Raw genomic sequence first — 25,163 nt, 5'->3', positions numbered from 1 at the left:
CCAGGGTGAAGCAAATCAGCAAGTGCAGACATCTCTCCTCAACATCCAGGTTCAGGCCTACCTAGTCTCTGGCCTGTCTCTGTCACCTACCCTGTTCTCTGAAACAGTGGCTTGAACTGGCCCAGTATGCCCTTTGTCTTCTTTCTTGCCCAGCCTCCATATTTGAGAGGGTTTTCAGTACAAGTTTTTAACCAGTGTCCAAAACCCCATCACTCAATGAGCCAAGTTTGGATCCAGGAAGCTTTTCACACTCCTCCGGCTGAGGCCAAAGAATAGATCTAGCATTGCTGACGGTGACCATCTTGCAATTGTTGCTTTATGCCAGCCTACCATCGTGTTCTGTATGCCTGCTGCTGCTGCCATCATGCCACTGCTACCATCATGCCATTACTGCTTTCCCTTACTGCCACCACTGTTAATGCTACGCGTCCACCACTACTACTACTACCAATAGACAGCCAATCTACTGCCTTGTATGTTCCATGCTGTGCTGCTGCTTCTGCTGCTTCTAGTATTGCTGCCACGTGCCTCTTATTTACTCTACCCTTTCCATGTCCACACAGTACTGCTGCTGCTCCCAAATAAAACTGAGAATTTTTCTAGCCTCATACAGAACAACCCACTGTTTCTTCTGACAATTAACCCTTGTGTGTGTCATATAGGCAGGCATTCTGAACCCATCAAGGCATAATTTTTGGATGCTTGAACCCCCAATAATTTTTTTTTGTACGGCGGAAATCACATGTTTAAACATTGAGCCCGCTCACTTGTGCAGCGGGCGCCATAGCCGCTGGGTTTCTGCACAGACCCGCAGAACATAAGGCTGATTGCATACATTTCACCCTTCACACACCCGCTCCCGTAACAGCATTCCCCCGCTGAGATCAAAGAACCTGTTAGGGGTCATGCACATGAATTAACAAAAAGAGATAATGTTTTCCTAAAATGGTAAAGACGAGAGGGTGTTATGTACCAATTTGGAGCCACTTTGGTTCCGTTAGAATTGAATTGGGTCCGAACTAAACTTTTCCAAAATTCGTCAAACCAGAACTGTACTTCAGAAAGTTAGCTTATCTCTAGTATGACACTCTGAGGTCTCCTAGAACTCCTTTCTTCCTCTTTTGTCCTTCTATCTTGTTTTTATTTATTTTTTTCACATTTTCTCTCCCCGTCTCTTTTAAGCTCTTTATTGCAATAACAGGATTAGTACGCGTTTCGGGGCCGTGCGGGCTCCTTCGTCAGTTCCCTGACGAAGGAGCCCGCACGGCCCCGAAACGCGTAGGAAGGTTTTTTGTCCCACGGAGGCTACAGTATTGCCGTAGGTAACGTCACCGATTCGGTATCCAGGACAACCGAAGTAACCAAGCCACCTTGCAGAGCGCTTGCTTCCGGCCGGGGCAGCGCTCGTGCTACAAGGTGAATGAAGAGCACGCGCCAACGTATAACCAAGTATACTAAGGAGATTCCGCAGAAATAGGAGAGGAAAGAAGGCCTCCATAACTACTAGAAGCACGCACACCAGAGGGAACCACTCTTCAGGTAGGAATCATATTGCTACCATTCATATGCTTCCAACCTTAACGATCACCCAGTATACCGTTTCACTGAGACAGCCGACATACACTACACCTTGCCTGCACGGTGTCTCTCCTTCCCCCTCTTCTTTGTTGTGTTCCCAGTCCACTTAGCCCCCCCACTTAGTATCAGTAGCCGTTTAGAGTGTATTGCCTGCGCTGATGTCCAGTGTCACCCACGGGTGACACATTGACCCATACCTTTACTATACCTAAAGGAGAACAACAGCTCCTTCCTAGGACATTTCAGCCGCGGTGTCATCCCATCTGGGCTGATTTCCATACATCTAAACTAAGGGAGCGCAGGGAGGTCCACTTCTCTTTCTTATTGTAAAATAATAGGGGCTGTCTCTGCCTGCCTGTTAACGCTTGTTACCTCTAGGCCTGTCGTATTCACTGAGACTTAACATGTTTATTTACTAATAAAATATTTAGTGCACACCTCTATGTCTTCCACAGATACAGTCAATGTAATATATACAGTACAGACCAAAAGTTTGGACACACCTTCTCATTCAAAGAGTTTTCTTTATTTTCATGACTATGAAAATTGTAGATTCACACTGAAGGCATCAAAACTATGAATTAACACATGTGGAATTATATACATAACAAACAAGTGTGAAACAACTGAAAATATGTCATATTCTAGGTTCTTCAAAGTAGCCACCTTTTGCTTTGATTACTGCTTTGCACACTCTTGCCATTCTCTTGATGAGCTTCAAAAGGTAGTCCACTAAAATGGTTTTCACTTCACAGGTGTGCCCTGTCATGTTTAATAAGTGGGATTTCTTGCCTTATAAATGGGGTTGGGACCATCAGTTGCGTTGAGGAGAAGTCAGGTGGATACACAGCTGATAGTCCTACTGAATAGACTGTTGGAATTTGTATTATGGCAAGAAAAAAGCAGCTAAGTAAAGAAAAACGAGTGGCCATCATTACTTTAAGAAATGAAGGTCAGTCAGTTAGCCGAAAAATTGGGAAAACTTTGAAAGTAAGGGCTATTTGACCATGAAGGAGAGTGATGGGGTGCTGCGCCAGATGACCTGGCCTCCACAGTCACCGGACCTGAACCCAATCGAGATGGTTTGGGGTGAGCTGGACCGCAGAGTGAAGGCAAAAGGGCCAACAAGTGCTAAGCATCTCTGGGAACTCCTTCAAGACATTTCAGGGGACTACCTCTTGAAGCTCATCAAGAGAATGCCAAGAGTGTGCAAAGCAGTAATCAAAGCAAAATGTGGCTACTTTGAAGAACCTAGAATATGACGTATTTTCAGTTTTTCACACTTGTTTGTTTTGTATATAATTCCACATGTGTTAATTCATAGTTTTGATGCCTTTATAGTCATGAAAATAAAGAAAACTCTTTGAATGAGAAGGTGTGTCCAAACGTTTGGTCTGTACTGTATATATATATATATATATATATATATATATACACACACACACACAATTATAAATAAGCTCAACTGTCAAACGGTAGTATGGTAAATAGCCAATGTCAGCAATGGCAGGTCTATTCATTCTTATGAACCGGAGATGTGTGGAAATCCTCAGAAATCAATTTGCCTGATTGATTTTGACAAAGGTAATGTTTTTGACACTTGCACAGGACAGGTTTGCCCGCTTGGGTGTGAAGACGCCACCTGCCCTCTCTGAGATGACACTGGAAGCTGGACAAAACAATACAGCAATATCAAACTGGGCCAACATCTAGCCACTATTCTAATCCGTCTGCCCATGGCATCAGGGAGCAGAGTTTGGGCTGGAAAAAGGATACAATCCAGGTATGACTGAAACTAGTTGTGCATGTCTGTTTGCTGATGTGCATCAAGTTAACGCAGCAGTAGAAAAAAAACTGTTCCATTATGTTGCAAACTGAAGTGGCTTCTGCGGCTTCTGATATTTTTAGTAGAGACAACTCGAAAGTGGTGACTTAAATTTTTATGAAGGCGCAGAACTACACAAAGATGAGACATGTTTTACGGATATCTGGTCAAAAGTAATAATGCCATAAAATTTGGGTGAAGGGGCAGAACTGTGGAACATTTAAAAATGAGACAAATTTTATGGACAACTTGCTAGAAGTATTAAAGGGGTTCTCCGAGCTTTTGAGGACCGACATGCGGCACCCCCACTGATCAGCTGTATGAAGGGAAAGTGTGTGCGTGCCATCTCCCTTCTCTCCTGCTCGCTGCTGCTGTCTATGGTGAGCAGGAAGAGCGTGCCAGCCCCTTTATGGTCAAAATTAGCTGAATCCTTAAACGGTTAATAGAAGCATTGGCTGACCAGAGGCTCAGCTACAAACAGCTGCATACACCCCTGTATCAGGGAAATATTACAGTTGCTGCACCAGAAACCACTATTGCCACCTTTGTCGCATTGCTTATGTGAGTTGACTTACTCACTTCTTATATCTAACTTTGCTTCTTTGTGTCCTACAACCATGATTTTTATGACAACACAATCAATGAAGATTTATAAATAATAATGGTAACTCACCTAGATCCACAAATCCGATATCTACGTAGAACCTAGCGAATAATGAGCTAACCATCAATCCAGCCATAGGGCCCAACAACGCCACAGTGTGCAGACAAGCTGAGGAGAAAATAAAATCACCAAAATAACAGTATTGTCATAATAGTGTCAGGGATGCAGTAATCACAAAACACAGGTTTCCTTTTTAATCTGCCCCCTTCCACACTAGAGGCTAAACATCAGCACCACAAGGGTGACTCCAAGAATACAAGCTGATTATGAGAGTCCTAGCAGAGAAGCAGCTTCAAGGACTAGGCTTGTATACAGAAGTATGTACTGTAGCTAGGGTTACCACTAAGCAAAGTTTGAACAATTTTTATTCGTACGCTTCGCCAAATTTTTCCAAAAGATTTGATTCGATCCGAAGTAATTTGTCACAAAGAACGTTATAAATCAACTTTTTCTCGGCCTGCAGGGAGATTGTATCTTGGCGTACATGACTGTGCATTGCAGAAAAATGCATAGCTAGTCCGCGGTGGTAGTGAAACGCTTACTGTGCGTCAGCATGACAGGCAGGTGACAGGTGTCACTCTTAGATTCAGTTCATACTTCACTTTTTTGGTCAGTTACTGGTCAAAAACTGACCAAATAACTGAAGTGTGAACTCAGCCTTACAGGTCAATGTTAGTGTCGGGTATAATGTACTTAACCAAACAGTCGCCCAAGATTCTACTATAGAGTGAAAGAGCGCACTCATTTTACACTGTCTGCTGATTCCACATAGATTTCTAGAGAATCTGTTCTGTCACACACTGATACAAGTAGTGAGCCCATGACAGAGTGGAGAGGGTGTCAGCAGTAAGTTTTTTGTCACTGTTCATTTGTCTGTTCTTCTGATCCAGCAAAAGAACAACCCCAAAAAAATGTATCCTGTCTTTTGAGCATCCGCCTTCACATGGTCAGTATTTGGTCAGTAATTGATCAGTATTGGTAAGGCCAAAAAACAGGAGTGGGTCCAAAATAGAGATGACACGTCATGGGAAATTTTTTCCATGTCTTATGTGTTTTGTACCCACTCCTGCTTTTGGCTTCCAAATCACGAGCAAATCCTGATGCAAAATACTGACCGTGTAATACAGGCCTTATGCTCAATTTGCATGAGTTTTGGATATTTGCCTCTGAAATTGGTTTTATTCAGGACTTTAATGGGCTCTATCACACAGTCATTACTAGGTCAGTTTTTTGCTCAGTATTTAAAAAAACTGACAAAAAAAAAAAAAGGGAGATCCAAAACACTGATAACACATGATGGTAATATTTGCATGTCTTCTGTATTTTGGACCCACTCCTGTATTTGGCTTTCAAATCATGAGCAAATCATGATGCAACCATGTGATAGAGGCCTTATGGATACTCCAAAGACAGGATCTGGTGTGTTTTCAATTTTTTTTGTTCTTTTGACAGATCAAAAGAGGGGTAAAATAAGTGGTGAGGTCAACAATGCCAAACAGGGACACCAGTGACCCCGTCTCAGAGTGGTGCGGGTGTCAACAGCATGAGAAGTCAACATATTGGCCCGATCACAGAGTGGGGAGGTGGGGGTGGGGCAACAGCAGTGGAAGTAACAGCACAATATAGTGGCAGTAGGAGAAGATGGCAGCAGAGGCAGCACGTGTGTGGCATCCGGCGGATGGCAGCATCAGAATAGTGGCTAAAGCAAGTGGCCTAAAATAACGGGCCTTTTTTTACAATGTTTTGGTGTGGCTGCCAGAATGATCTAGTCTAATGCAACAGGAAACCCTGGCTGATCCACACCTCATTCTTCTTTAAAAAGGTTGGTCTCAGAACATTTTGCTTTGAAAGTCAAGTTCTCTTTGGGGTAATTATGTCCCCCGACGCACTAAACACCCATTCTGATGCCACACTACTGGCTGGGCAGGAAAGCTTGTCCAAGGCAAACTCGGTCAGTTGCGGCCACAAGTCATGTTTGGCTGCCCAGTAGTCCAGGGGATTTTGGATCTGGGATGGCAGGGTGCAGTCCAAATATGCCACCACCTGCTGTTTCAGTCTATGGGCGATGGCGCACATAAGCAGCAACCAACTGACTACATAGGATGTCTTGATAAGAGTTTTGTTTAGCAGGTGGAAAAAAGGCCCCCATTTTGGAGCAGTAGCGAGGGTCTAACATGGTGGAGAGCCATTAGTCATCCCTTTGTACAAGGGAATCTGTCACGGAACCATGAACCAGACGTACAACAAGAGATAAGTGAAAATAAGAAGGCTTTATTGAAAATAAAGCTGTAAAGCAAAAGTCCAAACGGATGGTGAAACCGAGCAGAGTCTTTGCGAAGCCAGAGGTCAGGAACCAGAAGGGTAGTCAGACGAAGCCAGGATCAGGAACCAGCAGGGTAGTCAGACGAAGCCAGGATCAGGAACCAGCAGGGTAGTCAGACGAAGCCAGGATCAGGAACCAGCAGGGTAGTCAGACGAAGCCAGGATCAGGAACCAGAAGCAGCAGCAGTCTTAGAAGCATGTGAACACAAGAGGACCAAGCAAGGAACTGAAGCCACAGACCTCCTATATATATGAGCTAGGCATCCAGCTCCTCCCAGGGGAAGGAGGAGCCGCAGGGTGGAAGGCTACAAGAAACCCAGAAACCAAGATGGCCGCCAGCACATGTCAAACGAAGGAGAGCAGCAAGCAGGTAAGACCATGACAGTACCTCCCCCTCAAGGGCCCCTCCTCCGCGGAGCACAAAACGGTTTCTGAGGGAAGCGTGCGTGGAAGGCTCGGAGCAAGGCAGGAGCATGGACATCTGCGGAGGGAACCCAGGAACGCTCCTCTGGACCATAACCACGCCAATGGACCAAAAACTGCAACCGACCGCGGACCAGGCGTGAGTCCAGGATATTGCTCACCTCATATTCCTCACGATTGCCCACTTGGACCGGACGAGGCCGAGGAACCGAGGAAGTGAAACGATTACACACCAGTGGCTTCAACAGGGAGACATGAAACACGTTGGAGATCCGCATGCCAGGAGGAAGCGCAAGGGCATAGGCTACCGGGTTTACCCTGCGAAGCACTCGGAAGGGACCAACAAAGCGAGGCGCCAGCTTGGGAGTGGGCACTCGAAGGTTGAGGTTGCGGGTGGACAACCATACACGGTCTCCGACCTGGTAGGAAGGAGCAGGCGCTCGTCTGCGATCAGCCTGGAGTCTCTGGCGCTGCGCAGAGACCTCAAGGGACTTCTGGATCTGTACCCAAGAAGCACGTAGGACGGAAAGGTGATCCTCCACAGCCGGAATATCCTGGGGAGAGAATACCTCCGGTAACACGGCAGGTTGGAAGCCATAATTGGCCATGAAGGGAGACGTCCCAGAGGAAGAGTTCACCGCCGTGTTCCTGGCAAACTCAGCCCAAGGCAGGAGGTCAACCCAATTGTCTTGGTGATCGGAGACATAGCAACGAAGGAATTGCTCCAAGGCCTGATTGGATCGTTCTGCGGCCCCATTGGACTGAGGGTGGTAGGCCGAGGAGAAGGAGAGATGAATCCCCAACTGGGAGCAAAAGGCGCGCCAGAACCTGGACACAAACTGACTCCCCCGATCCGACACAATCTCCTTAGGCAAACCGTGCAACCGGAAGACCTCCCTGGCAAAAATCGTGGCCAACTCTTGTGCAGAGGGTAACTTCTTGAGAGGAACACAGTGGCACATTTTGGAAAACCGATCCACAATCATGAGAATGACCGTATGGCCTCGGGATGCAGGGAGGTCCACAATGAAATCCATCCCCAGGTGTGACCATGGGCGCTCCCCGGTGGCTATGGGTTGCAGAAGGCCCAACGGAAGGTGCCGAGGGGACTTACTCTGGGCACAAACGGAGCATGCCGCTACATATGCGGCGATGTCGGAACGTAGGGAAGGCCACCAGAACAGACGTGAAACAGCCCAGGACAGCTGATTCTTTCCAGGATGCCCCGCGGTCTTGGAGTTATGGTAGGTTCGCAACAACCGAGTGCGCAACTCCTCAGGCACAAAACATCTGCCGTTGGGTCTCCCAGAGGGAGCACCAGATTGAGCCGCCAAAATCTGCTCACCCAGGGGAGAGGTCAGGCTGGTGCGAATGGCGGCCAGGATCTGATTCGGAGGTATGACCGAAGTCGGAATCGACTCCTCCCTGGACAGCTCGGAGTACTGCCGTGATAAGGCATCCGCCCTGATGTTCTTGGAACCGGGTAGGTAGGAGACCACGTAATTAAAACGAGACAAGAACAGAGCCCATCTGGCCTGACGTGGTGTCAATCTCTTGGCCTCAGAAAGGTAGGTCAGATTCTTGTGGTCCGTCAGGATGAGAACCGGAACCACTGAACCCTCGAGCAAGTGCCTCCATTCTTTAAGGGCCTGCACGATGGCCAATAACTCCCTGTCACCAATCTGATAGTTGCACTCCGCAGAAGACAGTTTCCGGGAGTAAAACCCACAAGGAAGCAGAGGACCCTCTGGTGTTCTACGCTGAGACAGAAGGGCGCCTACTCCTGTCTCAGACGCGTCCACCTCGAGGACAAAGGGCAACCCAGGGTTGGGATGCGACAGAATCGGAGCCGACACAAAGGCGGACTTTAGGGCCTCAAAAGCTCGGATGGCCTCGAGCGGCCAGACCTGGGAATTACTGCCCTTCCTGGTCAGATCCGTGAGAGGCTTGGCCAGCATGGAAAAGTCCCTGATGAACTTCCGATAATAATTGGCGAAGCCCAAAAAGCGCTGCAGGGAACGAAGACCACTGGGCTGGGGCCACTGTAAGACAGCCGAAACCTTCTCAGGATCTATGGAGAACCCCTCAGCGGAAATGATGTAACCTAAGAAGGTTACCTGGGATCGGTGAAATTCGCATTTCTCAAGCTTACCGAACAGCTTGTTCTCTCGTAACCGTTGCAACACTCGTCTGACATCCAGAATGTGGGCCTCCATGGATTCAGAATATACCAAGATGTCATCCAAATAGATTACCACACACTGCTGCAACAGGTCACGGAAAACATCGTTGATGAATTCCTATAAGACTGCGGGCGCATTGCACAACCCAAAGGGCATAACCAAGGATTCGTAATGACAGGTCCTGGTGTTAAACGCGGTCTTCCACTCATCGCCCGCCTTGATCCTTACCAGGTTATATGCCGCCCTCAGGTCGAGTTTGGTAAAGACCGTGGCCCCTTTAAGGCGATCGAACAGCTCGGAAATCAAGGGTATCGGGTAAGCGTTCTTGATCGTGATGCGATTGAGACCCCTGTAATCGATGCAAGGCCTCAACTCACCGCCCTTCTTTTTCACAAAGAAAAATCCAGCCCCTGCCGGGGACGAAGATTTGCGAATGTGTCCGCGTGAAAGCGCCTCCCTCACGTACTCCTCCATGGCCTCATTCTCCGCTACCGACAGTGGATAGACTTTGCCACGAGGAGGAACGGCACCAGATTGTAACTCTATGGCACAATCGTATGGGCGGTGCGGAGGTAGGGCAACCGCGCGCACCTTATCGAATACATCCCGGTACTCCTCGTATTCAGGAGGCAACAGAGAGTCCGAGGAAGTACACAGCAACTTGACAGACCCATGGATGCAACTAGCCCCACACTGCGGTGACCACGAGAGGATCTCTCAGTAGGAAAGGCATGTGGCAGCAACTCGAAATAAATGCCCACCTGGTTAAGGAAACCTCGGCACTGAGTTGGCTCTCCCCCAAAGCGCTGTGGAAGAGGGGCAGAACCGGTCATACCCCGAAACACCGCAGGCGCAACAACAGGTGTCGGGGTAGACTCTGGCGCAACAACCGGAGCGGCAGTAGGAGCGAGCCCAGGAGCGACAACCGACCCATCGGCAACGGGAGCGAAATGAGCCGTGCGTTCAAGCAGGGTTTGCAACGCCACAGCGAACCGACCCAACAGGTGATCCTGCTGATCAAGTCTGGCAACCAGAGTGGGTAGCGAGGATGGCCCTGTACCGTCAGAATTCATGGCTTGGTCCTAATGTCACGGAACCATGAACCAGACGTACAACAAGAGATAAGTGAAAATAAGAAGGCTTTATTGAAAATAAAGCTGTAAAGCAAAAGTCCAAACGGATGGTGAAACCGAGCAGAGTCTTTGCGAAGCCAGAGGTCAGGAACCAGAAGGGTAGTCAGACGAAGCCAGGATCAGGAACCAGCAGGGTAGTCAGACGAAGCCAGGATCAGGAACCAGCAGGGTAGTCAGACGAAGCCAGGATCAGGAACCAGCAGGGTAGTCAGACGAAGCCAGGATCAGGAACCAGAAGCAGCAGCAGTCTTAGAAGCATGTGAACACAAGAGGACCAAGCAAGGAACTGAAGCCACAGACCTCCTATATATATGAGCTAGGCATCCAGCTCCTCCCAGGGGAAGGAGGAGCCGCAGGGTGGAAGGCTACAAGAAACCCAGAAACCAAGATGGCCGCCAGCACATGTCAAACGAAGGAGAGCAGCAAGCAGGTAAGACCATGACAGAATCAGAGAGACTCATTGCCTCCCTCTCCACTGCATACTACCATGGTGTGTCGGGGTCATCTGCCTGCTCTTCCTCATCACCCTCCAGCTCCTCCTGCTACTCTCCTGTCACCTCCTCCGCCAGTTCAGGCTGGCCAGATTCATCAGCATATGCTAATAGGTTAGTGGCCTGAGGAAGTGCACTAGCGCAAAACGGTTGTTGCTGTTTGTCTTGACTGTGTGGCATCCATGTTGCAGGTCTATGCCATGTAATTTGCCTCCTTTTTCTTGATGGAAAAAAGAAGATGTCGAACTTCGATGGTGAGTGCCACCTGTATTTCTCTTTATGGTTTTTATTTTATCAACATATGCTCCAGGACATGAAGGAGTGGAATGACATTATTCAGAGTTTTGGCAACTGACAAAAAAAGTGGCCTCCTCAAAGGGCCTTAGCAAATGACAGGTGTCACACATGAGATGCCACTGGCTAACGTCGAAGTTACTGTCACGGACGTAACGAGACATACGAACGTCCCGGCGACAGTGACTGGCAGGAGATCTGTGAGACTGGGATAATGTGGTTTTATCTGACAGGTTTTCCTTGTGGATAAATAGGTGTCTATGTTGTTTCTGGTAATGGCCACACCCCTTGCCTCCAGGTGTTGCGTATGCAGTCATTTAACCTTCCTTTTTATAGTTGCTTCTCCCACTATGCTGTGCGGTTTATAGCTTCTGTGCCTGTGGATTGTTTGTGGTTGGATCTCGGCTGAGTTCCTGGTGCTTTCATAGCTTTTTTGAAGTTAAGTCTTTCCTTTCTCTTTTGTATTTTGTTTTGGTTCTGTGTGTTGCATTTCCCTATTGTTTGTATTAGGCCTGAAGTAGACTCCTGTTAGTCCTTGATTTTGGAGGAACAGGTAGTCTCGTCCCTGCCATTAGTACCAGGGTGCTATAGGGCATGATAGGACTCTAGGTATTCCTGCGTATGAACTCACCTATCTTTGGGTCTGTTCATACTGGTAGTCAGTCAGAATTTTGGTTAGGGTTTTTACTGGGAGGTGTCCATCTTCCTTCCCTAGTTCTGAGGCCTGATTCCCTGTTTCCCCCTTCCCTCCTATGCTTGGTGTGGTGTTTCCCTCCCACACCGAAGCATGACAGTTACACAGGGGAGTTCTCCTGTCCGCCTGCATCATCAAGAAATCATTCACGGCCTTCCTCTTCTCATATAGTCGGTCCAACATGTGGAGGATGGAGTTCCAATGTGTGGGAACGTAGCATATTAGGTGATGTTGGGGAACACTATTCTGCCTATGCATCTTAAGTGGTAACCCTAGCTACAGTACATACTTCTGTATACAACCCTAGTCCTTGAAGCTTCTTCTCTGCTAGGACTCTCATAATTCCTTCCCTAGTTCTGAGGCCTGATTCCCTGTTTCCCCCTTCCCTCCTATGCTTGGTGTGGTGTTTCCCTCCCACACCGAAGCATGACAGTTACACAGGGGAGTTCTCCTGTCCGCCTGCATCATCAAGAAATCATTCACGGCCTTCCTCTTCTCATATAGTCGGTCCAACATGTGGAGGATGGATTTCCAATGTGTGGGAACGTAGCATATTAGGTGATGTTGGGGAACACTATGCATCTTAAGGAGGGCATGTTTTTCAGTGTAAGAGTGGCTGAAGTGCATGCACAGTTTCCTGGCCATTTTCAAGATGTCTTGCAGTTGGGTGGAAGACTTCAGGAACCGCTTTACATCCAGATTAAACACGTGAGCCATGCAGGGTGCATGAGTCAGCCCTCCTTGATGCAGCACTGACAGAATGTTCTTCCCGTTATTGGTGACAATTGTACCAACAATCTTCAGTTGGTGAGGAGACAGCCAGGATTCAATATATTGTTGAAGGATGTGGAGCAGTTCCTCCCCTGTGTGACTCGGTTCTCCTAGGCAGGCCAGATGCAGAACAGCTTGACACCACCATGCTCTGCATAGGTGGTATGTTGGAGGACCACTACGAATTGTGCCTACAGTGTAGGCTGAGGACAAGGTTTAGGATGAGGAGGCAGAGGAGGACATTCCCACTGGAATCACAGCTTGAGAACGCTGGAGGCGGTATTGCGGTCACATGGCCAAGTTGCTGGTGTGCCTGGGAAGGAACCACATTTATCTGTGGGCTGTAAAGAACAAATATTGTCCTTGACTATAGTTACAGCTCCACACATTGGCGCTGCCGTGAAAAGTAGCAGACACAGACAAGCTCAAGGACTGGCCCAACTTCTGTTCAACATAGGTGTGCAGGGCTGGTACAGCCTTTTTAGAGAAGTAAAGATGGCTTGGGACTCTCCACCTTGGCTCGGCACAAACCATCAGTTCTCTGAAAGGTGCAAATTAAACCACATGTAAAGGGAGGGACTGTAGTACCAGCAACTTGACCAGGAGAACATTCTGCTGCTGCGCCGTTGGATGACTGCACACATACTGTTGTCTTTTTGCAATTACCTCGGTGATCGATTGCTGGCGAAATTAGTGACTAAGAAGAGGAGGAGCATCAGGACCAGCAGACGATGGGAAGGAAGCACAGCTCACGTCTACTGAGGTTGTGGAGCCTTGACTGCTGGAAAAGGGTTGCAGGCCGCAAGGAGATGCCTCAGACTGTACCACAACATTAAAGCCAGGGTTTTGCCAGTCTAGTTTATGATGAGGCTCCATGTGTTGACGCAGGGCCGTGGTGATCTCACACTGCTGCCATGCTTACACCCTGCTGGCCCAGCCGCTGTCTCATGTGCAAACAGCCACCCTCACCCCCAATCATGATAATGACGAAGCCCTCTCTTCACTCAGCTCCCACATGCGATCAGCTGCATCATCATCCACTACTGTCTGCACATCACTGATGTCACCCTCTCCAGTCTCATGGCCGCGTTCCTGAACGTCCACATGATCTCTTCCCATGCAATTCTCATTGTGGCTAATTGCCCGCCTACAGGAGGAAGCAGTGGATCTTTCCTCCAAATCTAGGATGGGAAGTAGCTGCTAACTGTCCTCGATACGCTCATCCTTGCTGAAAAGCAAGCAGCATACAATACTTCCTGAGAAGAAAATGAAAGAGGCAGGTTCAGGTCAGGTGGGTTCTGGGTCATGCCAACTAAGTGTGGTGTCAGAGGAACGCACTGACTCCTGGCTGTGGCTGTCTGATGTCAGTTGAGATGATGTTGAAGAACGAGTCAACCATTCAAGGACAGCTGGGTTGCTGGTCAAAACACGACCGCTAGATGACACTGGCAGCTCTGGCCTGTTGCTGCGACTGCTGCTTCCACCCCACCCTTCTTCTCCTGCTACTTCTGCCATCACCAGAAACATTTTTGCCACTGCCTGTTCACTTAGAAGGCCCTGGCACCTGTCTGTCGGACATACTGTACAGTAACTGTAAGTGTAAAATAGCAGTAGTATTAGTCCGCTTTTTCACTCCAATTAGAGAATGATGGCCTAATGGAATTACTTATCTATAAAACAAGGTGGAAAAACAAATAACTGTAAAAATAAAGCACTATTTCACCCCAATTACAGAATTAAGGCATTCTAGAATTACTTATATATAAAACAATGTGGACACCTGAATAGCAGTAGTATTAGACCGCTTTTTAACCGCAAGTAGAGAATCAAGGCCTAATGGAATTACTTATCTATGAAACAAGGTGGAAAACAAAATAACTGAAAAATAGAGGGCTTTTTCAACCAAATTACAGAATTAAGACGTTATAGAATGACTTATTTATCACAATGTTGTAAGCCGTGTACCGGGGTAGGATTCCCAGGATACAGTGAAGTCACGAACAAGGAAAGCAACCCAAACACCAGCTTTTTGCCAAAACAGAATTTTACTTAAATGTGGCAATAAACACAACCACAAATACTGGGAACATACAATAAATTTACATACACTCAGCCTGAAGGCTGAGACCCGTGTCCTGCACCCTCCGATGGATGTAGGAGGAAAGTGCAGTAATTTACCTACTGGCAGGCACAACTAAACTGCCACACCTTACCTGTTATTACCCTAAAAAAACAAAAAACACTGTATGGGTGTATGGTATTGGCTACCCTGCGGTGCAGCACAACAGCTTGCAATCCTACAAAGCTCTACAGTATTCCCCTTCCCATAACTGGTCCTGTAGCACGTGCCTGAGTATTCCTTCTGAGCAAAACACCAGCCTGGCTTGAGTTTGTGGGGATTTTATCAGCTCTCCAATGTGAAATGTTGCTTTAAATGATGGAGTCCTTGCAATGAACAGTAGTAACACTTGTGGCCTGACACAAACAGAGACCCTAACTAACTAACTACAGGCCTGGTCTCAGTCTCTAGGCGCCAACACTGTAATGAAGTGTGTGCACGATCATACTGACCAGTGTCTGCTTTGCATCCGCTGGTGACTCTGTACAGAACAAATGCCTCTCCAACAAGCATGCGGTACCGCAGTGTATGTAGCTTTGCTCCTCAGGTCTCATCAGCGTTCCTGGAAGCAATCCTCATTCCTTTGGAAAGGATCAGGGTCTTGAACACAATCAGCTTCACTTAGCTGCAGCTCTGGTCACTGAGGGATGATCTCACACCTGGATGCCGTCGGCTTCTCTGCTTACACAGTTCCTCAGTCTCAGCTTCCTCTAAGATGGCTGCTTCCTTTTCTTCCCTAGGCTCTGAAACTCCACCACTCATGAATATGAAAATATATGCAGTCTGTTAGCTGTGTTTTCGGGGCAGGGACAACCCACCATTCCTCCTCCTTCTCTAAGATGATTTCCTCTGTACTCTGAGCAGGAGGAGGCATCTTCTCCACGCACTCTGGCTCATCAAAATTACAACGCCTCAACATGTTACTGTGCAAGTTTCGTGAGGGCCTCACAGTCCCTATTGGCTTTACCTCATAGACTGGGATGGCAGGGTCTACCCTCCTCTTCACCGTGTATGGGACCGCCTCCCACTGCCCATCCAAATTCCCAGACGGCCACTTGGCTTTGACCATCACTCGATTACCCGGGGCATACCCATCCCTCTGCACTGGTTTTGGGTTAGGGTGTACCACTTTTCCCAGGCTCTTGCACCCATGCGGTGGTATTTCTTGGTGGTGGCTCTATCGGATTGGGCATGTGGAGATCTTCAATTTCCCGTCTGACTCTCCCAAACACGAGCATGTGTGGGGAATATCCGGTGGTACTGTGTACCCTGTTGTTATAGGCCCACATCAGTTAAGGTAGGTACTCGGGTCACCGAGCCTTTTCGCTGTCCTCCAGAGTCTGCAGAATCTGTCGCAAGGTGTGGTTGAACCACTTGCATGCCCCGTTTCCCTGGGGGTGATATGGGGTGGTGTGGGAACGTTCGATCCCATACAGTTGGTACAGCTCATTCATTAGAGTACCCTGAAAACATGCCCCTTGGTCCGAATGTATCCACCCGAACACCTGTATAAAGTGTTTGCAGACTGCTTCAGTGGCCGTCTGGTCTCTGGTGGGTACAGCCAACGCATACTTTGTGAAATGATCTGTCATGACTAAACAGCAATGCCGCCCGCCGCATGTAAAGCGGTGACAGAGGGAGTGGACTCCCTCTGTCTCCCATCGGCGCCTCGCAAATGCGATCGCGGGGTGCCGATGTGTGTGAAGCCTACCTGGCTTCCGATGTAGACCCGGTCCGGGCTGTAGTAATTTTCAGGCGCAGCCTGCTGGTCAATGTTAAAATAGCATTGCCATTAAAATGCAATGCATTATAGGGATAATGCATTGCATTTTAAAAGCAATCAAAATACTGTCTGTTATAGTCCCCTTGTGGGACTATTAAGTGGTAAAAAAGGGGGGGGGGAATCATTTATTCAATAAAAAAAATCCCATTTTTTTTATTGAATAAACGATTCCCCCCCCCCCTTTTTTTTACCACTTAAAAAAAATTACGCATTTTTTTCATTAAAAATATGCTTTTCAATGAAAAAAAAATTGCAAAAAGAAATTTCACCCATATGCTTGGTATTTCCGCGTCCGTAAATTATCTCCTACGGTGAACACCATAATTTTTTTTTTTTTAAAAGACAGAATTGCTAATTTATTCTTAGTTGCCACCGAAAAAAAACTTAATAACAAGCGATCAAAAAGCACCATTTACTCCAAAATGATAGCAATGAAAAATACAAGTCGTCCCGCAAAAATCAAGCCCTCACGCATCTCCATAGAAAGAAAAATAAAAAAGTTATGGGTCTTGGGAAGCAGCAATGTAAAAAAAATATTTTCTTTTAAAAAGGGTTTATTGCAAAAAATTTGTAAAACCTAAAAAAAAACTATATGTATTTGGTATCACTGTAATCGTACTGACCCAGAGAATAAAGATATTATGTTATTTATACCGAAAAATGAACGCCGTAAAATTTATAACATAAAAACGCAGTGGCAGTTTTTCCCATCTCCCTCCCAGAAAGAGTTAATAAAAGTTAATCTGAAAGTTATGTGTACCCCAAAATGACGCCATTAAAAACTACAATTTGCCCCGCAAAAAATAATCCCTCATAAAGCTTTATAGACAGAAAAATAAAAAGTTATAGCTCTTGGAACGAGACGATGAAAAACGCTTGGTTAGTAAGGCCCAAAATAGACTGGTCACTAAGGGGTTAAGACATGCCTCGGTCACCATGTCTGCCAAATCTGGAGAGTATACCAGCCATTGGAGCCAGTTGAACTCTTTATCGCTCCCAAAATGGGCACCCCTCTAATGGGCTTCCCGGGCAGCCTCTGGTCGCAATGACATGGGGACGACAATCTGTCGTCGGTACTTCAACTCTGATTGCAAGTATATGGTCCAATACAGGAGGCCCTGGGTAACAGTCAGCTTATCCCACTGCCTCAACATCTTTTGGCCCTCTGGAGTCATACGGGCCCGCTCTTCTGGCCAAGGCCAGATCTTGGTCCGGACCCATTCTTTCACTTTCCACAGGTCCGGGCAGCCATTCTGGACCCTCTCCCAATCAGCCAACATCTTTCCCAGCACCATTGACATCCCGGACGCCACCCCACTTAATTGTGCAACGTCCTGGAACATGGGTAATCGACTAAGGTCAGGAGTTTCAGTGTCCTCTAGCTCTTCATCGGCACTCTGACCCGAAAACCCTACAGGGACTCAGGAGAGTGTGTCGGTGTTGCCGTTCTCCCTACCTGACCAGAACTTGATGGGGTATTGGTACTTAGAAAGGCAAGCCAACCACTTCTTCTCAAGCGCACCGAGCTTGGCATTCTCCAGATGTGCTAACGGGTTTTTGTCTGTCATTACTGTCAACTCTGCACCTGACAGGTACTCCGCGAACATTTTGGTCATGGCCCACACCAGTGCCAGTAGTTCCAATTTAAAGGAGCTATTGTTGTCAGGGTTGCGCTCTGACTCCCTCAGAGACCGGCTGCCATAGGCAATGACTCTCTCAGGTCCATCCTGGACTTGGGATAACACAGGCCCCAGACCATGTAGAATTCCATCAGTGTACAGCAGGAATGGGGTTTTGAACAGCGCATAAGCCAGAATCGTGGCACTGGTCAGCTCCTCCTTCACTGCTTCAAAGGCCTCTTGTTGCCGGGGTCCCCACTCGATGGGACGATTCTTTGGGCTCCCCGCAGTGCCCCTTGATAACTCATTTAACGGGCGAACCGAATGAGCAATTTTTGGTATAAACCTCCTGTAGTAGCCGGCCAGTCCCACGAACGCCCGCACCTCTCGTAGTGTACTCGGCTGGGGCCACTTCTGAATGGCCTCCACCTTGCTGGCGGCCGGCTTTACCCCCTTCTGGGTGACCAAATGTCCCAAATACTATATCTGCTGTTGAAACAGTTGGCACCTTTTGTGTTTGATCTTGAGCCCATGGTCTCGCAGCCATCCTAGGACCTGTTGCAGGCTTCTGGAGGTGATCCTCAAAGGAGGCCCCAAACACTACTATGTCGTCCAGGTATATCAATACCGACTCAAAGTTGAGATCCCCCAGACAGTGCTCCATCAACTGCTGGAATGTTCTCGGGGCATTGGAAAGGCCGAATGGCATCCGGTTGAACTTGTGCACTCCCATAGGTAGGATGAAGGCCGTCTTCGCTTTGTCCTTCTTGGCCACCGGTACCTGCCAATACCTACTGGCCAGGTCAAGAGTCGAGAAGAACTTTGCATTACTCAGGGCCGACAACTACTCAATACGCGGATGGGGGTAGGCATCCCGGATGGTCTGGGCATTCAACTTCCGATAATCCACGCAGAACCGGAGACTCCCATCTTTCTTCCACACCAAGACTACTGGAGCAGCCCAGGGACTTGGACTCTCCTGGATCACCCGGTTCTCCAACATGCTGGCCACACCACACACTTGCATGTGTGTGGTGTGTGGTACGGGGTAGCCTGCGGTGAAGCACAACAGCTTACAATCTTAAACAGATCTACAGTATTCCCCCTCCCCCCCCCCATAACTGGTCCTGTAGCACGTGCCTGAGTATTTCTTCTGAGCAAAACACCAGCCTGGCTTGAGTTTGTGGGAATTTTATCAGCTCTCCAATGTGAAATGTCACTTTAAGTGATGGAGTCCTTGCAATGAACAGTAGTAACACTTGTGGCCTGACACAAACAGAGACCCTAACTAACTAACTACAGGCCTGGTCTCAGTCTCTAGGCGCCAACACTGTAATGAGGTGCGTGCACAATCTTAATGACCCGGGTCTGCTCTGCATCCGCTGGTGACTCTGTACAGAACAAATGCCTGTCCAACAAGCATGTGGTACCGCAGTGTATGTAGCTTTTCTCCTCCGGTCTCATCCGCGTTCATGGAAGCAATCCTCGTTCCACTGGAAAGGATCAGGGTCTTGAACACAATCAGCTTCACTTAGCTGCAGCTCTGGTCACTGAGGGATGATCTCACACCTGGGTGCCATCGGATTCCCTGCTTACACAGTTCCTCAGTCTCAGCTTCCTCTAAGATGGCTGCTTCCTTTTCTTCCCCAGGCTCTGAAACTCCACCTCTCATGAATATGAAAATATATGTAGTCTGTTAGCTGTGTTTTGGAAACAGCAGCATCTTGTGGTCAAACAGCAGAATGTCATTCCAGATCATTTAATTTAATCTATACAGTGTTCAGACAATGAGAGCTGTTTCCCCATCTCACAATGTGAGCACCCCAAAAGCAGTAGTATTAAAGCGCTTTTTAACCCCAATTACAGAATCAAGGCATTATACAATTGTTTATCTATTAACCAAGGAGGACTCTGTTCAATTAGTTCCTGCACTCTCCTATGCTCTCCCTATACTGCGTAAAAAGTCTCCCTATGATCTCCCTACACTGTCCCTGAACTCTCCCTTTCCAATATTTTAAAATTTTCACGGTTTTCTTAATCACTGCCCCTAGTGCTTGTCATTCAGTTCACAGTAAAATGGTAAAAACCGGGCAGGATGAGCGTTTTTTAGGGCTGTGACATCCCAAGGGCTGTCAAGCTGCTGATTTGCACACTGCACTGCATTATGAGTGATCTCTTGTTCCCAGGCTTCTTACATTCACTTTGTAAAACGTTGCCTCCATTTTAGGAAAAAAACGATTTGTTACCTCAAAGCGCGAGAAAAATTGTTGTGAATCAAATTTTTCCAATATTTCAGATCGAATTCCACTTCATCAGCTATGATTCGCTCAACACTAGTTACCAACTTTCCCAACCAAAAATATGGCTTAACACTGGGTGTTATTTGGCACCAATGGTTTGAGACTTATTTTTTTTCCCTGTTGTGGACACCCCTGTGTATTTAACATCTATTAAGTCTCTATTTTAAAATTGTCTCTGCCGGGAATCAAACCCATGACCTTCTGCTTTAACCCCTTCAAGACCAATCCAATTTTCACCATAAGGACTGAGCCACATTTTGCAAATCTGACATGTTTCACTTTATGTGGTAATAACTCTGGAACGCTTTACTTATATAAACGATTCTGAGATTGTTTTCTCGTGACATATTATACTTCATGTTGGTGGTAAATTTGAGTCAATATGTTTCATCTTTATTTATAGTGATGAGCGGCAGGGGCAATATTCGAATTCGCCATATTTCAGAAATATTTGGTAAAATATTCGTCATATATTCGCAAATTCGAGATTATTGTCTTGATCGCGAAAAAATCAACAATGTTATAGTCGCGTAATACGCGCAAAATACGGGCGTGGGTCACTATGGCTACATTTTCCAAGCTGCTAGAAGTTTCCTGAGACTGGAGAAAATGGTTGGCACGGCAGAACATTACAATAGCTTTATATGCAGATAGAGTGCTCCAATATATTTGCGATTGCGAAATCAGCACTAATGATGCAAATATTTTGGCGCAATATGCGCAACTTCACATTTTAACAGGTCTGACTACTTATTAGTGATTGGTGGACTAAGTATTGTTGTGAACTTGTGACATCACAGCACTATGCATGTATGTATGTATGTAGCATACATACTGTACATACATACAGCACTATGTATGTAGCATGTATGTATGGACAGCAGAACCTATCATCTACGCTATATCACTATCTCACCTACGCTGACTATCTCCCAATAACTATTATATCTGTATTATATATATATAAACTATCTAACTAACTAACTAACTAACTAACTAACTAATGTAATGACATAGGAAAGAAGAGAGCACAGCAATAACACTGCTGTCTCTATCAGATCTGCAAAATACTGCATACAAGGGCTGCTGGGGAGGTTCTTACAGTCAGGTCCATAAATATTGGGACATCGACACAATTCCAACATTTTTGGCTCTATACACCACCACAATGGATTTGAAATGAAACAAACAAGATGTGCTTTAACTGCAGACTGTCAGCTTTAATTTGAGTGTATTTATATCCAAATCAGGTGAACGGTGTAGGAATTACAACAGTTTGCATGTGTGCCTACCACTTGTTAAGGGACCAAAAGTAATGGGAAAATTGTCTTCTCAGCTGTTCCATGACCAGGTGTGTGTTATTCCCTCATTATCCCAATTACAATGAGCAGATAAAAGGTCCAGAGTTAATTTCAAGTGTGCTATTTGCATTTGGAATCTGTTGCTGTCAACTCTCAAGATGAGAATTTATGATTCTGCAGTTTACAGAAGCTCCCAACATGTGGTGGTAAACTGCTGTATGGGCACACGGCAGGGCACAGAGGGAAAGGAGCACGATATGGATTTTGGAGAGCAGATGTCACTGGGATAATTTTAAGTTGCCATGTCACATTTGAAGAGCCTTATGCACCCCTAGAGTAGAAACTCCCAAAAAGTGACCCCATTTTGTAAACTGCGGGATGAGGTGACAGTTTTATTGGTACTATTTTGGGATACATATGATTTTTTGATTGCTCGTTATTACGCTTTTTGTGAGGCAAGGTAATGAAAAAAATGGCTGTTGTGGCACAGTTTTTATTTTTTGTTTTTTAAGGAGTTAGATCATGTGTTGCTTTTATAGAGCAGGTTGATACAGACGCGACAGTACCAAATATGCATATTTTTTTGTTGTTTCAGTTTTACATAGTAAAGCATTTTTTACAACAAAATGTTTTTGTGTCTTCATTTTCTGAAAGCTACATTACTTTTATTTTTCTGCTGATTGTCTTGTACAGGGGCTCTTTTTTTGCAGGAAGAGCTGGCATTTTAATTGGTTTCTTTTTTGGGTATATATGATTTTTTGATCATTTATTAAGACACTTTTTTGGGGCAAGGTGACCAAAAAAATTGCTATTTTGGCACAGTTTTTATTTTCTATTTTTAACAGCATTCAACTGAGGGGGTAGATCATGTGATATGTTTAAAGAGCAGGTCATTATGGATATAGCAATACCTAATATGTCAATTTTTTAATATTTATTTCAGTTTTATACAATAAAAGCATTTGTGAAAAAAAATCATGTTTTTTTTGTGTCACAATTTTCTGAAAGCTATACTTTTTATTTTTTTGCCGATCATCTTGTGTAGGGGCTTATGTTTTTCGGAAAGAGTTGACGTTTTTATAGGTAGCATTTTTGGGTACATATGATTTTTTTTTGATCACTCAATATTACACTTTATATGGAATTCATCTAAGGGGTTAGATTATGTGATATTTTTATAGAGCAGGTTGTTACAGACGCGGCAATACCTAAAATGTCTACTTTTTTATGTATTTCAGTCATACACAATAAAAGCATTTTTGATAAATAAAAAAAAAATCATGTTTTAGCATCTCCATTTTCTGAAAGCCATAATTTTTTTTTTTTTGGGTGATTACACTTTTAGTGATAAAAGATGACAAAAAATTGCATCTTTTGCAGTTTTTATTTTTTTATGGTGTTCAACTTAGGGGGTAAGTCATATACTATTTTTTATAGAGCAGGTCATTACAGATGTGGAGATACCCAATATGTCTACTTTTTCAAAACTGTTTTCAGTTTTACACTATAAAAGCATTTTTGAAGGAAAAAAAATAATGTTTTAGTGTCTCCATTTTCTGAAAGCCATATTTTTGTTACCTTTTGGGCGATTGTCTTATGTATGGGCTAATTTTTTGTGGGAAGAGATGACGGTTTAATTGGTACCATTATGGGGTGTGTATGACTTTTTGATTGCTTGGAATTATACTTTTTGTGATGAACGTGACAAAAAAAATTTACATTTTTGCCACAGTTTTTTTTTTTTTTTACGGCATTCACCTGAGGGGGTAGATCATGTGATAATTTTATAGAACAGGTTGTTATGGATGCGGTGATACCTAATATGTATTTTTTTCAGTTTTACACTATAAAAGCATTTTTGAAGAAAAATAAAATCATGTTTTAGTGTCTCCATTTTCTGATAGCCATATTTTTTTAAGCTTTTTGGCGATTGTCTTGTGTAGGGGCTGATTTTTTGTGGCAAGAGTTGACGGTTTAATCGGTACTACTTGGGGGTACATGTGTCTTTTTGATCACTTGGAATTACACTTTTTGTGATGTAAGGTAACTCTTTTATTTTAATTTTTTATGGCATTCACCTGAGGTGGTAGATTATGTGACATTTTTATAGAACACGTCGTTATGGATGCGGCGATACCTTTTTTTTTAAACACTATTTTATGGAGAGGGGGCTTTTGTTTATACTTGAATGTTATTTTTTTATTACAAAAAAACACTTTTTTACCATTTTTTTACTTTTTATTTTTGTCTCACTGTGGGACGTCACCTTTTCAGGGTTTGATCCCTGTTTCAATTCAGTACAATACATTCTATATGGTACTGAATTGAACTGTCAGTATCTTACACAGTAAGACGCTGACAGTTGCCTAGGAAACCCAGCCTGCAGGCTGGATCTCCTGGGCTTCTGTAGCTGGCAAGATACCATCTTGGCCTTTGCAACCATCGGCTCCCTGTCACCGCAGTGCGGGGGGGGGGGGGGGGGCGATGGAATCAGAGGTAGCCCACTCCCTCTGCAAACCCTGCAGCGCTTACCGCGGCATGTGAAAGGGTTAATCCGCTGGCATCACCACATATAATGATGCCGGCAGATGCAGCAGGGGCCTGGCTATCTGCGGGGCCTGTGCTGCTGATCGGGTGGGTGAGGCTCCTGAACCCACCTGATCACATCACGTACATGCATGTGAGGATACGGCAAGAAGCCACATTCTTTCACGTACATGTACGTGAGAATGCGTCAAGGGGTTAAAGAAGTTGCCGGGGCTTTTATGATGGTATCCATATTTTCCGGACCTGCAGTTTGCGGATTTCTAAACAGATACAGTCTGTGTGGTCCATTAAGTGATGTTCATTTCTGTCATTAGATGGAGACAACGTTTCCATGATTTTATTTGTTCTCCTTCAAAAAATGGACAGTTTTGTGATTATTTTAATTTATGGATGTAGCAGAGTTAGCACTCCTGCTTTCTGAGATTTCTGAGTTGTGTTATCTAATCTAAGCAAACACATTCAATTGCTTTTCAAAGGCTTTTGTCTCAAGATAACACGATGCGTTAAGAATTTTGAGTTAAGAGTTGGAGTTGCTAACCCTGCTACATCTGTATTTTGTGCTATAAATTTTTTTACAATTGCTAAAAAAAATATGAAATGTCCTGATATCTAGAAAACAAAACTCCCGTACAATGTCCTAGTATATCTAAAGTTATGGCCGGACTGGATGGCGGAGACTTTAGCGGAGGTCAACATGACGGGGGGTTTGGTTCAGGGAGACCCCGGGGGGTAGGGATAGGGTACTTTGGTTAAAGGGGTGGGGTTAAAGGAGTCTCTGGGGGGTAGGGCTGGCCGATTTGAGTTAGGGGTGTGGGTTAAGGGGTTAAAATGCCGGCGTAGAAGGAATCTGCAGTGTAGGCGGATCCCACGAGGTGGCCAGGCCCAGTCACCTCGGTCTTCAACAGGGAGCGGCGTGGGAGCGGTACCAGGTACGGCGGGCATTTTCTCAGGTGCAGGAGAAGAAGGTGCCCCCCAGCGTGATCAGCATGTCGGGAGGCACGGGGCTGCTGCGAGTCCGGAGGCAGTGTGCAGCAGGGGGTAAGCTCCGCCCCCTTTGACATATCCATGGAGGGGAGAAGCATTAATGTCCCTGGCTTGTGCTCAGCCAGGGGACAG

The 25,163-nt window shown here is 45.8% G+C and overlaps 1 protein-coding gene across 2 annotated transcripts in view; it reads right to left on the bottom strand.

Moving 5' to 3' along the window:
• Nucleotides 1-25,163, bottom strand: part of LOC121003617 (solute carrier organic anion transporter family member 1B3-like) — a 186,394-nt gene that overhangs the window by 102,184 nt on the left and 59,047 nt on the right. For both annotated transcript variants that reach the window (XM_040435466.1, XM_040435467.1), the window contains exon 6: nt 4,077-4,175. In XM_040435466.1, the coding sequence (XP_040291400.1) occupies nt 4,077-4,175 (99 nt within the window). The remainder of the gene's footprint in view (nt 1-4,076; nt 4,176-25,163) is intronic.

Source organism: Bufo bufo, chromosome 1, assembly GCF_905171765.1.
Source record: "Bufo bufo chromosome 1, aBufBuf1.1, whole genome shotgun sequence".
Classification (NCBI taxonomy): Eukaryota; Metazoa; Chordata; class Amphibia; order Anura; family Bufonidae; genus Bufo; species Bufo bufo.
This window is presented reverse-complemented; position numbering and strand designations above follow the sequence as displayed.